We start from the raw sequence: 15,101 nt of genomic DNA, 5'->3' as shown, positions 1-15,101 counted from the left end.
TTCCATCCCAGGTCTCTCAAACATGCAGCTCTGCATTCGTGTAATAATACAGTGTATATCTGTAATATACAGTTCTGTCTGCTCTGGACTTCCATGGGCCAGTGGTGTGACATGGAGATTTCTTCCATTGCTCCTGCTTCTGATGTCAAATCTTTTGCTGAGTGGATTATTTTTCCTATGTTAAAGTTGTCCCAGAACCAGTGGGACCTGGAGATTAAAGCAGAACGTGCTACACTTGTCAGGCTTTCCCCAACCTTCTGCATTTTTGCATCTTCAGTAAGAAATACAGACGGCTGAGCCCACCTTGCTTTAACAGCCTGTATATTTTTGCCATCACACAGTGTTGAGGGACAGACATTGCTGAGAGACAGCTTATTGTGTGAAAGATGCTAGTTCTGTGCATGTACAAATATTGTCCAAATGGATATGATATCTGAAAGGATATCAGGAACTGTAGGGTAAGTAGCTATCTTTTTTTTTTCCCTTGCTATTTGATTTGTAGCAACCATGTAACAAAAGAATTAAGTAGTAAATGCCTTTTTTAAGCTTCAGTTTGTCCCTGCTTAGCCATTTTAAAGGTGTAATTTTAAATAATTTGTAGTACATGTAGACAAGGCTAGAAAGGATGTCTGAAATAATGATAGAATATGTTTAGAAGTTACTAACAATTCTCGTTTCCCTATAAAGTCAGAGTATATGGAATAATGCTGGCAGTGGTCTCGAAGGACTAAGAACCCAGATGGTTTCCATTTGCTTTTTCCTAATCATAGATAGGATTATTATGTGACTCTTGGAGATTTCCAAAGAAAATCTGAATGGGAGGAAAGCTGGCATCAGTTCTAGGGATTAACAATTAAATCGAATAGTCCTAGCCATAAATGCAGTAGGATCTTCTTTGACACAATATTTCACCAGATTGTTATTGTTTCTGTGACTCAGATGAAAGTTTTTATCCTACAAATCCTTATGTGATCCATAAACCTTTGATACTATATCAAAGTCATAGTCAAATGTGTACACCAATGTAAGTGCCTTGTTAACCCACTTTATCTTGAGTTTTCTGTATCAGCTTGTTGTTTCATAACTTTCACAATAATGAATAGATTTAATCTCTAGTCACCTCTTCAGTTATTTCTGTCAAGATGTCCTGGTAGTTTCAAAAAATATCCTTCTCTCTATTTTCTACTGCTGAAGCAAAATGTTCAAAGATGCCATGTTTCTGAACAGCGGTATCCTATTGAAAAATGAATGAGTCACCTCTAAATTTTATAGGTAGTAGGTTATCAACCTGTGAGACATTGTGTAAATCCATTTTCATCTTTGGGAAGAGGACAAATAAATATCCAGCTATGCTGAACAGATGAAGCTTTGCTTTCACGCTAAACCATGTCCTTTCCTTTGTTCAATATTGCTGCTGCTCTTATCCTGGGTCCAAGGGTTAGTATCTTTTTATTCACAAATCAGAAAAAAGTCAGTAAAGTTAACATTACACATTCAAATCCAAAATTTTATTTTCTTTTAGGCAGACATTTATAGTGTAAGAATAATCTATACATTTTAGAGAAAAATGTGTAACAAATGCATGAAACATAAGGAGACAAATGCTTCTAAGAAGATTCCTGTCATTTGTTTAGCTTGCATTCCAGTTTAGCATCCAATTCATGCCATTGAAAGCTTCTGATTTTAAGTAGGTTAAGTAATTGTATAATCAGCAATGGGCATGGCACGTATATGACGTATTGGTCACCTTCAAATTCAGAAAGCTAAGCCTACTGATCGGCCATTAATAGGGGGGGAAAAAAAGGTATGTCCAGTTATGAGGTCTAGTTGCCCTGTGTGGAATGGGGCTTCTGATGGGATTTCTACACAGGCGGTGATTGATACACTGAATGGGAGCCACAGGGCAGGCAGGATTTCTTTTTGTCCCTTCTAGTTTTCCAGGCTTAAAAGCTGCTTTTAAGAGGAGATCTTCCTCTAACTGTATCCCTCCACCCCCTCAAAGTATTTTTTCAAAATCTTTTTATTGTCACAAATTAGGCCACTTAAGATTTTTTTTTTGGCAGTTTTTTTTATGGTTTCCAATTTTGCTTTCTGGTGCTAATGGCTCTTGTGCAGACATCTGCTTACTGAATTCCCAGCAAAGCAGGAACCTGAAGCAAGTACTTTGTTACTCCTCTGCCTGTTGCTTTGTGATTCTCAGCAATGTATAGCCAGAGACCTGGCATTACTGCTGTACTTGCTTAGCAAACCTCAATGCAGTGAACATCTGGGTAGTCAGGAAGGCATTAGTGTGGTCTCTGGGTGTGTTCAGAAAAACAGCATGGCACTGTTGAAACTTTCATGAGTAATTTTTGCAAGCCCTGGAAACTTAAAGAAAACTAATAACCCCCAAAAGCATAAACTCTACATTAATTAAAGATTGATTTCTCCGAAACAGTTTCCCACTCCCTGCTGAGGTAGACTGAATGGATGTTCATGTTCTGGTATTGAGAAATATCAGATAATGCTAACCATAGTCTAGTTCTTAAAATGAATGTCTTCCATAGACACTTCAGTTTTTGAAAAATCTTTGATATCTTCCATATGTTTACTAAATGTTGCTCAGCTTATGAGGCATGGCACATCACACATCTTTGCCACCAGCTGTTAGTAATAAAGAAGAGAGAGCTTAGAATCGTAGTAAGTTTGCCATCAGCTGAACTATTTCTTAATGTGAATGTTCTTGAAAATTCAACAAAGTTCCATTGTAAATATGGGAAGCATCCATTGTTGTAGTTGCAAGTTTACATCACTGAAATTCTAAGTAATTGCAAATATGTACAATGTATAAGTAAGTATGTAAATGATTAACATTTATGCCAAAGTGGAATCATTATTCAGCAGCGCTTCTTTTGCAAAAGGAAGAGATTCAAATACATTGCTATTGTGAAGAGGTGATACTTCTGTTCTCTAGTAGTGCTAAATATCCTTTTTTTCCCTCTCTACTAATTCAAATTTCGAAGAGTGATCAGTACTGACCTTATATGATGGCTAAATGGTGTGTCTAATTCTCATTTTAAATGAGGTGAGAGCAGTTATTGGTATCACACTAGATACATGGAATCCACTGGTGAGTTTGCTGAGTCAAAATCCAAACACAACTGTGGTGTTCCAGTTATCTATGTGTTTGAGACTTTAAGTGAAAATGTAAGTCAGGAAGGTTAAATGTGTTTCAGGTTTCTGCTTCAGCCGAAAGAATCTGGCTGGACATGGCATCTAGCACCAACAAAATATTTCTTTTGGAAAGACGTACCCAGCTTTATATGACATCTCCCTTACTGGGATACTGTGTATTTCAGATTGGTATGATGACTCAATATGTTTATATTTCAGTGGTTAAAATAGGAGTAAATCTGAGTATTTTATTTCACGGATGGGAAAGGAGGTCTGGTCATCAAAATGAACTTTGAATGAATTATGTCAGCAATTTGTAATTTGTCTGAGGATATGGAATTTCCTGGGAGAAGTTACAGGATTAGTGAACTTGAACTGTCAGGAAAACGAGTGCATTTCATTGTGCAAATAACAATTCATGTGATAATAACATGCTTCTCATGCTTGCTGCCTGGTTGTACAAAAAGGTTTAGTTTTGGGGTTTTTTCACTGCCTTGCTGTATGAAGTTGTTTTGGGTTTTTTTTCCCCCTAAATTGCACTATTTCCTTTCAGAATAACTATGGCATTTTTGTTCTCAAATTTGTGTACACTGGAATGTGAGTATTACTTGTATTTGCTGACAAAAGCTGCTTAATATCCAATTTCTTATGCTGCCTTAACATTCATTCTTCAGTTGGTCCATTTCAGTTTGGCTCGCTGATTGCTGTAACACTGAAAATGAAAGATTATGCAAAACCTTTTTTCCAGTGACTTTTTGCCTGTTCCTGTTTTCAGTGCGTGACTTTGCCTGCACCTTTGGAGGATTTATCTTACACTTTCTACTTGTTACAGTGACATTTAAAGCATGGTGTTATATTTTTTGGATGATAAAGTAATCAAATAGAAGTGCACTGCTGACTCTCAAATTTTCATGTGAACAGGACAAAACTGATAAAAAATGTAGAACATTTGCAGCTTCTGTTACTCACTCCCAGGCATTTGAATGTTGTGAGTCGGCCAAAAGAGGCTGTAAGAATAAGTATGTTTAAATTTCTTTATATATGCTGTTGTGTGTTTAAGCTTCAACACTTCACATGATCAGTTTTTGCTCTGTAGAAATGAGAACTGGGAACCATCTTGCCTTACAGGGAAGGGAAAGCTGTAATGGCTGGTATGGTCATGTGAATCCAGTATCTAGAACTTTAAGACCAGCATCATGACAGCTGATAAAATCACAGGAGCTGACAACAGAGCACTACTTCAACATTAGAAGAGGAACAATATCAAAGATATGGAAAGAACTGCAGATAGTTTTCATAATCTAAAATATTTTCCATACATGAACTATTGCTTGGCTGGGTAGCACATTCCTTAATGGCATTATGAGGACTTCTACAAGGCCACCTGTTTACTGCTCCCTAATGACATTCTTTCTGCATTTCATGGTAGAACTTTCTTGTGTTCTTTCCACTTTTTTCCAGCATAAAGACTACATACTTTGGTGTAAGGCTTGCTCAAGATATATTGATGCTTCTGATCCAACAGTTGTCTTCTACATTTCTTTGTAGACACCCATCATGCACAGAAGATACAGACAGTAGGCTGTTAGCCCCAATGATATTTCTTTATTTGGAGAACATCTGTTAGGTTTGTGGTGACAACAGCAGGAGATATTTTTATCAAGTGCTTATACTATAATTCAGGCTGTTTTATAGACAAGTAACTTAGATATTTTTTATGTCTAAAAGGAAAATTGCACGCTACCATAGGCTTTTCACCCATAAACCTTAATGTAATCTGTCATTTCTGTGCTTTAATATCACAGGCATGTTATTGAAATGACACCCATGAAATCAAATTCTCCCCACATCTTGCAGAAGATAAGCCATGAATTTTAGTCCAATGAATTTTTAGTCTTTCTGTAGTCAGATGGGACCGTATTTTTTTCCATCTTACTTTTTTCTGCCTCTGTGGTTTCAGAAAATCAACTGTGAGCAGTCTGATCTGGCAGTCCCAGATAAGCCTAGGATTTTTTTAAAATCTGCACTGAAATTAGCTCACAATTACTTAGAATCATAGAATCATAGAATCTATAAGGTTGGAAAAGACCTCTAGGATCATCAAGTCCAACTGTCAACCCAACACCACCATGTCTACTAGACCATGTCCCGAAGTGCCATGTCTACATGCTTTTTGAACACCTCCAGGGATGATGACTCCACCACCTCTCTGGGGAGCCTGTTCCAATGCCTGACCACCCTTTCAGTGAAGAAATTTTTCCTAATATCCAACCTAAACCTCCCCTAGAGCAATTTGAGGCCTTTTCCTCTTGTCCTATCACTAATTGCTTGGGAGAAGAGACCAACACCCACCTGACTACAACTTCCTTTCAGGTAGTTGTAGAGAACAATAAGGTCTCCTCTCAGCCTCCAGACTAAACAATCCCAGCCGTTCCTCATAAGACTTGTGCTCCAGACCCTTCACCAGCTGCTTTGCCCTTCTCTGGACACACTCCAGCACCTTGATGTCTTCCTTGTAGTGAGGGGCCCAAAACTGAACACAGTATTTGAGGTGTGGACTCACCAGAGCCAAGTAAAGGGAGATGATCACTTCCCTACTCCTGGTGGCCACACTATTCCTGATGCAAACCTGGGAACATTGCTGGCTCATATTCAGCTGGCTGTCAACCAGCACACCCAGGTCCTTTTCCTCCAGGCAGCTTTCCAGCCACTCTTCCTCAAGCCTGTAGCATTGCCGGGGGTTGTTGTGACTGAAGTGCAGGACCCGACACTTGGCCTTGTTAAACCTCATACAGTTGGCCTCGGCCCATTGATCCAGCCTGTTCAGATCCCCCTGCAGAGCCTTCTTGCCCTCAAGCAGATCAACACTCCCTCCCAACTTAGTGTCATCTGCAAACTTACTGAGGGTGCACTCGATCCCCTCATGCAGATCATTGATAAAGATATTAAACAAGACTGGCCCCAAGACTGAGCCCTGGGGAACACCGCCTGTGACCGGCCGCCAACTGGATTTAACTCCGTTCACCACAACTCTCTGGGCTCGGCCTTGCAGCCAGTTTTTTTACCCAGCGAAGGCTGCATCCGTCTAAGCCATGAGCCACCAGCTTCTCTAAGAGAATTCTGTGGGAGACTGTATCAAAGGCTTTACTGAAGTCCAGGTAAATAACATCGCAGCCTTTCCTTCATCTGCTTCATGGTGTGTTTGCTTTACTGCAGTCATTACTGAAAAAATGGCACTCAGGTAAGCAGTGGTTGATGGCATTTCATTAGGGACAGAATTTTTTAGGTGTCAGAAGAAATCATCTGATGTTTTAAAGCATCCTGTATTCTGAATATATTCTTGTTTAATACAAAACCTGATTGTATTAAAAGCAAATGACTTGTTGCCTTAAAAACCAAACCCTGACATTTCCAAACTACAGTGCACATAGTATTTAAATAAACATCTTTCTTGAATTGAGTTTTCTAACAACAGTGGTAGGAAGGGAACTTGCACCAGTATTCTTCAAGTATAGAGAATATGTTTTGGTCTGGTGCTGTCCTAAATCTATTTAATGCCAAAATCTCCAGCATTTATTGTTGGTTTCTTTCAGTCTGCCCTTGAGGATTCTGCTTCTATGTCTTCTTGCCCTTCCCTTGGAAAGGGAGATAAATGTATATCTACAAGGTACCTCTGTCTTACAGACTTAGAGAACGATTCAGAGAAACTATTGACTACAGAGACAGTTGAGGGAGACTGGTTTCTTATCTTGGCCACTAACCTGGAAGTTTGAAGTGAGCCAAGTGAATAAGCATGTAGCAGCCCTGTTTCCTTCTACAGGCCCATTTTTCTCTGAAGTTCCATTATTTATGCCTTTCTTCCATTATTATTAGAATTGAGAGGACAGTGAATGTCTGAAGTTTATGCAGATACCATTGGTATACTAGAGCACTTAAACCTGGTGCATATATTTTTTGTGTGCAGCAATATTTGGTAGCAAGAGGAAAAGAAACAGTATCAGGTGTGTGGTGGGTTGACCCTGGCAGGATGCCAGGTGCCCACCAAGCTGCTCTGTCACTCCCCTCCTCAGCAGGACAGGAAGAGGAGAATAATAAGATAAGATGGAAAAAACCTTGTGGGTCAAGATAAAGGCAGTTTAATAAAGCAAAAGCAAAAGGCTGCACACAGAAGCAAAGAAAAAAAAAAACCCAAACCTGAAAGATTTATTCTCTACTTCCCATCAGCAGGCGATGTCCGGCCACTTCCCGGGAAGCAGGGCTTCAGTATGTGTAGCGGTTGCTCTGGAAAACATTGCAAATAATGAATGCCCCCCCTTCCTCCTCCTTTCTCTTATCTTTTATTGCTGAGCAGATGTCATACGGTATGGAATATTCCTTTGGTCAGTTTGGGTCAGCTGTCCTGGCTGTGTACCCTCCCAAGATCTTGCCCACCCCCAGCCTACTGGGCGGGGGTGTGTGTGTGTGTGTTGGAGACAGCCTTGGTGCTGTGCCAGCACTGCTCAGCAGTAGCCAAAACAGTGGTGTGTTATCAACACCTTGCTGGCCACCAATACACAGCATAGCACTAGGAGGACTGCTATGGGGAAAATTAACTCCAGCTCAGCCCAAGCCAGTACAATAGGATGCTTTATTAAATCCTCATTAATGGTATAGGAATCATTAGCACTATCTCTAGTTTTATTTCATATTCGCCACAGAAACTGATGGGAAAAAACCCCATGTAGATGTTCAAGTGATGGAAAACTGGCAAAATTGGAAAACAGGAAAAATTAAGTTTATGCTTGCTGAGTCACCGATGATGATTTTAAATAGGTTTAGTGTTTTTCATGAGGTCTTTTCCTGTAGAAGGGAAAAATACAACATGCTGTGTAGTTGCTTATAAATATTTACTTTGCTATTATACAAAACTAGCAATTCATGGTGTTTAGAGAAACATGTCTTTCACAATCCAGCATTCTTTTCTTGAGCAATCACTGAAAACAAATTTGGATACAACAGTCCCTTTTAGAATTTGTGGTAATAAGTTGTCAATGCAAAGATTGAAGTTTATTGTTGCTTTCAGGAGTTGGCAAGAAAGAAGGTGTTTGAGGTTCTCCTTTAGTAGGAACATTTGCCTAAAGTAGCTAGTATCCACAATGCCAATAGAATTTAGAAAAAAATTTCTCACAGAAGCACAGGAACATAAGAAACTCACTGTTTTCACTGGCATGCATTTAATGTTTCTCCTAGGTTAACTCTGAGGCATCTGTACAACGGTGGTGGTAACTCTGTTCTCAGTTATACGCTTGTGCTTGGGATGATTAAGATCTCCTGTACCTCCAAAATAGTCAATATCACCTCCTCCTAACAAGAAGAGTCAAAAAATTTGATGATTAATACTATTTCTGTGTATTTTCTCAATTATTTGAGAATACAATTTTGTTGTTTATTGATAACATAAGTTTTTTTACTCCTAAGACAAACTCTTTGTGGAGTCATGGGTCAGAATTTACCTTGTATTACATTGGGTAGAGTTGGGCACTTTTGCCTGGGATTTGCAAGAAGTGTATCTTGATTGGGAGTCATTCCTTTAGGAAAACGAGCTGGATTCTACATTTGTTTGTCTTGAAGAAACTGACAGTCAGCTCCCAAGTGCCCTAATCATTGGGCTGTGTAGTGATGGTCCTGATCCCTATTATGTGGCCCAGCAGAACCATGTTCTTTTTTACAGAATATCATGACTTCAAGAGATAGTGTGCTCTGATTCAGGAGGACTCTATGTTCAGGTGGTTGTGATACTCTACTGAGTTGTAGATCTAATTTTTAACTAATTCTGTCTGAAGAGGGAATTGAACTCAACAGCCCCATTTCCTGCAGGAGCGCTGTAACCACTGCACTGTTAGAAAGGGCATTTTTTTTCAAAAGTAGTTATGGCAGCTGTGTTTTGGGAGATCTGTATTCATAACAGGGCTGTGCTATTCCTCTGTTACCTGTGCTCAGACCTCCCAAGGGGGCCTAATTCAGGCTGTGCAAACCAAGGTTATGGAATTCAGGGAAGCCTGGCATGGGTAGCTGCTAAGCTGCTATATTCCAGCATGACCAGAAGCAAAACTTCAGGCAGACTTTGAAGACTTTAATATGAAAATGTAGGCAAGCGTGGAAGTTACATAGCCAAGCAGGGATTGTCTAAATGTCAGTTGGATTTAGGTTCCTAAAAGTCACCTAAATCCTTATCTTTATCTGTGCCTGGATATTTGAGGTGTTACTTGCAGGTAAGAGCAGTAATTCAGCTGAGATATCCTGAAAAAAAAAAAGCAAAAAAAGTCATATGAGACACTGCACTGGATGGGTCACAAGGAGGTCAAGTAACATGTGATGCTTAGCAGTGTCAGAAAAGGTATAAAAAGCTGCACAATGCAGTGTTCTTAATTTCTGCTGTCTGCACAGTGTCTAGTAACCAGGGGTATCAGAAATAGATGATAATTCTAATATTATCAGCAAGGAAAGTTTCCTTAGAAATAGTCTTTGTGCCATGCTGGAAAAAGAGATATTGCAGAATGATGCCTACAGTCTTCTCAGTCAAGGCAGTAAAATGGGCAGTGAGGTTGGGGGGTGTAAATCAAGTCTCTGTGCAGCAATTCCTTAAGAAATAATTCAACCTCCATTTGTGCCAGTCAGTCTGGTAACCTGTTCTTCACAGAAAGGCACTTACAGCAGAGTCAGCCAAAGGGATAACCTACAGCGACTGGCATTTACAAGACTAATAACATATATGTTGTAGACCTGTCTCTCGAGGCTCTTTGGCGAAAGGCTGTCAGGGTAATGGATGCATTTACGCTCTTGCATCCTCTCAGGACCAACTTCAATGTGATTGATCTTCCTGACAAAGAGAATAAACTATTAGTCATCCTTTGGGAAGACATTGTCTGGAATTAATAATCCTATCATCCATTTTCACCTTATCATAGGGAAAATTGTAGCTATTTTTAGTCAATTTTGAATAAAGATGTATTAACTTTATAAGAACAGTTTCAATCTTGCTATTAAGTATTCATTTGGAATTTTGTTTCTGTTTAAAAAGTATGACATTTTTCCAGTATATGAGATCATAGTCTTAATGGAGTTATGTTTTACAATATATATACATTAAATACATGTTTAGGTTTGAATTTTTGTACTTTGTGCGGTTCAACTGAATTCAGAAAATATTTTTTCTCTTTTCCTTTACATTCCATTTATAGAACAGAAAATATTAGTTGCAAACTCTACAGAATACTGTACAGAATACTAAGTTATAATTTCGTAAAGTACTTAAAAATGAGACAGCATTATTCTGCATAATAAGTGGAACGGTCCTTATCACTTCTATTGTCACTTAAAACAAAGATTATAATAGTTGCTCAGTTCCTTAATAAAATAAAGAACATGGAGCTCTTGAATAATTAGTAGTCGATTATTTTTAATTATAAAATAAGCTGTATTTAGCCTTATTGCATAGTTTTATTATGTAATTTACATTTTTTTCAAATTAAATGCCTATCCAACTTACAGTTTGTCAGTAAGGTTTAGAAATTTCAGTGAAGCTGTAGGTCTGTGGATATTGGGTGAACTAAATGAAATTGTATGGATTACACGAAGCTGTCCACCAAAAAGAAAGTTTACATACAACTCTTCTTTAAGAATCAAAAGCCATTTACAGCATATATTTAAATCATATAGCTGTTGTGTGTAATGGGGAGGACTGCTATTGAAAACTGAGGAGTTACTAATTTGACACCAGAATGATAAAACTGTGATCTTGTGTTTTTCAGGTCTTAGGAACAGATGAGGATAACATGGGGGATGGTTGTTCTCAGAAATTGGCTTCTGCCAAGTTCCTTCGACTTTTGCTCCTAATACTGATTCCATGCATCTGTGCCCTTATCCTTTTGTTGGTGATCCTGCTTACATTTGTAGGTGAGTGCTAATGGAGCAAATTGATACATTTTTAATTAAGGAGACTAAACCAGACTAGATTCTCAAGTGCTGATGTAATTGTGGACATTAAAGATATATCTTAGCACATCACCAAACAAACTAATCTACCTAGTGACTTACTGATGTTTGTTGCAAAGAAATAAATCTACTATTTAGATTTAGATATTTAAAATGTATTTAAGGTACCAAAGAGGAAACCTTTTCTGAATTTCTCAAAGTAGATTTTTGAGGAGCACACTACCTTGAGCATATAGTATGTAGATGGCTTTCAGCAGTCATTTTACAAGTAGAAAAAGATATTTATGTTAGAACTTTAGATCATTGTCAGTGGAATGTAATATTTATCCCTTTATGTCACACATTGATGTGCAAATCTGATTTTTATTTTCAGGTGAAAGTTAATTTATAAGTAGCCACAAATCTTTCTGAACAACCTACAACATATTACTGTTTAACTAAGGAAAAATGTGTTCATTTCTTCTAAATATGAAATATGTATGAAGGTAGAATCCCAAGTATGTTTTGTGGAAACTTGTTCTAGGTATATTAGATTTCATAATGGCTTAGTCTGTTAACTATCTCTGTGTCTGTTACAGAATTAAAAAGTAATAATTTATTACCAAAAATTGTTTAAAGAGCCTTCTCTTTGTTACCTTTAGAGAAGCTGACATATCATTAAACTGCTTCAACTACAACATGAGAAAGACAGTAATGCTATGTTAAAACATTACTTTTCCAGTGGAAAAAAAAAAAGTAAAAAAAATAATCTGTTCTGCTTTCAGTGCTGAGAGTTTCTGGGATTTTTACTTCTTTTGCTTTTTGTTGACAAGAATATTTTCTAGTTGAGCTTCCTTAAGTACTTCAGAAGCACATCTGTAACAAGTTGAGTAATGTGTGAGGTATATAGGTATAAATCTATTTTCCTGTTCTAAACCCCCAACTTCAATACACATCATACAATCAAAAAGTTAGCAAGCACAGGAAGAAACTAAACACGTCTCAATAGAACTTTCAGCACTGTCAAAATCAAAACAACTTAAATCTGTTTTCTCAATTCAGTCTGTAAAGGATTTGCAACAAGACGTGGTAGGCCTGTTCTTTTCATTTAGCTTAAGTTAGGGAAGTAAAAAAACCCCAAAGCTAGTGAGTGTTATGATTGATAAGTAAGTCTTGGGATGTATCTTTAAACTAAGAACAGTCTGAAGTGGATTAAGATCAAGTAAGTCTGGCAATTAGGAAATATGATGCCAATCAATTTACTTTCCTTATGTTTAGCATTCCATTTGTATCTTTCATATCCTCTGCCCTAGATTTTCATTCTTTGGTGAGAAAGCAGATAAAAAAGCAGATGTATTTACGTCAGCTCTACTCAATCTCCTCCTCTGAGGCATGTATCGACATAACATTCATTAAAATGTATGAAATCCTCTGGGGAAATGGGACCTGTTCTGATCCTACTTACGTAGCAAAAATCAGGACTGTCTCCTCTTGAGTCAATGTAATTACTGTAGGGTAAAGAATAAGGCTTGATGTTATTACCCAAGTCTAAAATTGGCAAAGGTCCCTTTAGCATCTTTGGAATTAGCATGATTATAATTTAGTATTCTTCTCTCTCAGTTAGCAGCTCTCATTTTATGTGCATTGATAGTCTAGAAATGAATATATCTGATGACTGGAATTAAATGAACAAATTCTGTGGGCATCTTTAAAGTGTGTGCAATATAATATAGTCTGTTCTATTTATTGAGAATACACTATGTCCAGCATAGTAGTTCATATTAATTTCAGATCAATAATAACTGAATTCTGTTATGGTCTAATATTGGTATGATGACTTACAATGTAAGAAATGAGTTGATAGTCCTAACTGGCTAACACAAATTATTTGATATATAGGAAATTTGGTTCTTATTTTTTCATGAAATGGAGGAGTTAAATTCTGTGGTTGTCATTCTAGTATCTTTCACTGTTGCTTAGAACATAAATAGAGAGCTCCAGTATATTGTTTAGAACATTATGAACTTTTTTGATTTGACTTTGGTAATGAACTTATCAGAAAATTAGGCCTTTTATATTTTGCAAGAAAGTGTTTTGTTTCCTATAGTAAATGTGTAGGTAATTATTCTTTTCCTTCTGTAATATTTTTTAAGTAAATGAGGCATATACACATGAAAAAGTGTACATGCACCATAGAATTTTCCTATTCACTTTCCTTACATCTGTTTTCTTTCCTGCACATCATTACAAGGTATGATGTTGAAGAAACTTAAAAGTTGGTATGGGTGGAAGGAGACAGGTAGAGCAGAACAGTTATACTGTAGTAACAGAGAATATCATACTTGAGGTGTGTCATTGGGGCCTGTTTTCAGAATGTGTCATTAATCAACCTTTCAAAAATTATTTACCATCAAAGTATTCAAAATGCAAGGCCCTTGAAAAAGTTATTTTGTTAGAACTGTGTACAAAGAAAGGACAAAGCAAATTATCAGTAGAGAGACAGATTTTTTTGACTAAAGATACAAGAGACTTTATGGTCCATAGAAGAAAATACCAAGCTGAGTTGTTTAGCTTCGATTTCTCTTAAGTACTCTTTGGCCCTGCATACTCTTCTGTCTCTCACCAGGAGTATAGCATGCTTGTCAACCTGTAGAAGAAAACTTTGTAATGAATGAATGTTGTTTCACTCATTGAAGTAGAGGCAGTACCAGTTGCTATGCAGGAAGTCTAGCCTTTAGACCGTGACCGTAATAATTTTTTTGTTGCCTGTGTTACATCAGAGGACAGGAGGGCTTAGGAATGGTGATTGCTTTGGACTGTTGGAGACCTAACATGCAAGACCTTGACCATGAAAACTTAACTCAGCAATATAAATTTGAAGGGGGAGGAAAAGGCTAAATTATACATGACTAAAATTACTGATATCTTACAATTTCATCTGACCTATAGACATCAAGAACCTTCTAATAAGTCTGGTCCATAATTTTTTTTCCTGGGGATTATAGTTAGTGTAGTATAGTAAATTTTCATTACTTTCCAGAAAAAAAACCCCAATAACTGAATCCATGGCTTGAATAGCTACATCTTTCTTTAAAATGGAGAGATGTAAGATCACCTTCAACTTGTGTTAGAATCTGTAGTCTATGTCCCATTTTGCTTACACTGAAAAAAAATCCTTAAGTAATGAATAGTATGCAAACATTACAAAAGTGAAAATTCGCATGTTTGTAAGAATGAAAAACCGCTGGCACTCTCATTCTTTTCCTTGCAGAGAGGAGGTATTATAAACCACTTGAAACATTGTTTTTAAAAAGTCCTTCATGGTTGGTAAGCATTATACCACATTAAAATTTTTTTTGATTGTACCGTAATTGCTTACCATTGCAATTATTTATCTAGGAAAACAAAATGCTTTATATTTACAGTTCCATAAAGGAAAATCAATTACATCTATTTTATAGTGATAAATGCATTCCATAGTAGATGTCTCATTCCTCCCATTCTTTCCCATCAGTATCCTCAACTCATGTGGTCTTCTACCACCTCCTGCTAACAGCCATCCACAACTAATGCTTTGTCTGTTGTTTTCTGTAGAATTCAGAACAAGTCTTGTGACACACATAAAGAATGGTTTCATGTATGTCAGACTTTTACAGTCCAGATGTAGCTTTTGGGCATATGATCACATTGCAGGACCACATCAAATAAGACTGCCTTTCAGGCAAGCAGCATACCCTCTTTGCACAATGTTAGGCATTCATGCATTTTGCAAAATAATATTTTAAAAATCTGTTAGTCCATCAACACTGGTGGGAATGAGGATTACAATTAAAGTCTCTAAGGTGCACTGTTGACTACGGATATGCAAATGATTGAGGTTTTGGTTCTCTCACTGTCTTTAAATTATCAGCATGCCATGTCATTGTGGTTTAACCCAGCTGGCAGCTAAAACAACCACACAGCCGTTCGCTCACTTCCCCCTGGCCCCAGTGGGA

At 37.4% G+C, this 15,101-nt stretch overlaps 1 protein-coding gene across 1 annotated transcript in view; it reads left to right on the top strand.

Annotated features, from left to right (window-relative positions):
- The window catches only part of CORIN (corin, serine peptidase), a 158,354-nt gene that overhangs the window by 6,790 nt on the left and 136,463 nt on the right, over window positions 1-15,101 (top strand). Inside the window, exon 2 of the mRNA XM_054823090.1 lies at window positions 10,944-11,088. Coding sequence (XP_054679065.1) covers window positions 10,944-11,088 — 145 coding nt within the window. The remainder of the gene's footprint in view (window positions 1-10,943; window positions 11,089-15,101) is intronic.

The sequence above is a fragment of the Grus americana genome, chromosome 4, assembly GCF_028858705.1.
Source record: "Grus americana isolate bGruAme1 chromosome 4, bGruAme1.mat, whole genome shotgun sequence".
NCBI classification, from domain to species: Eukaryota; Metazoa; Chordata; class Aves; order Gruiformes; family Gruidae; genus Grus; species Grus americana.
The sequence above is the reverse complement of the archived record's forward strand: the minus strand, read 5'-3'. Positions and strand labels throughout refer to the sequence as shown.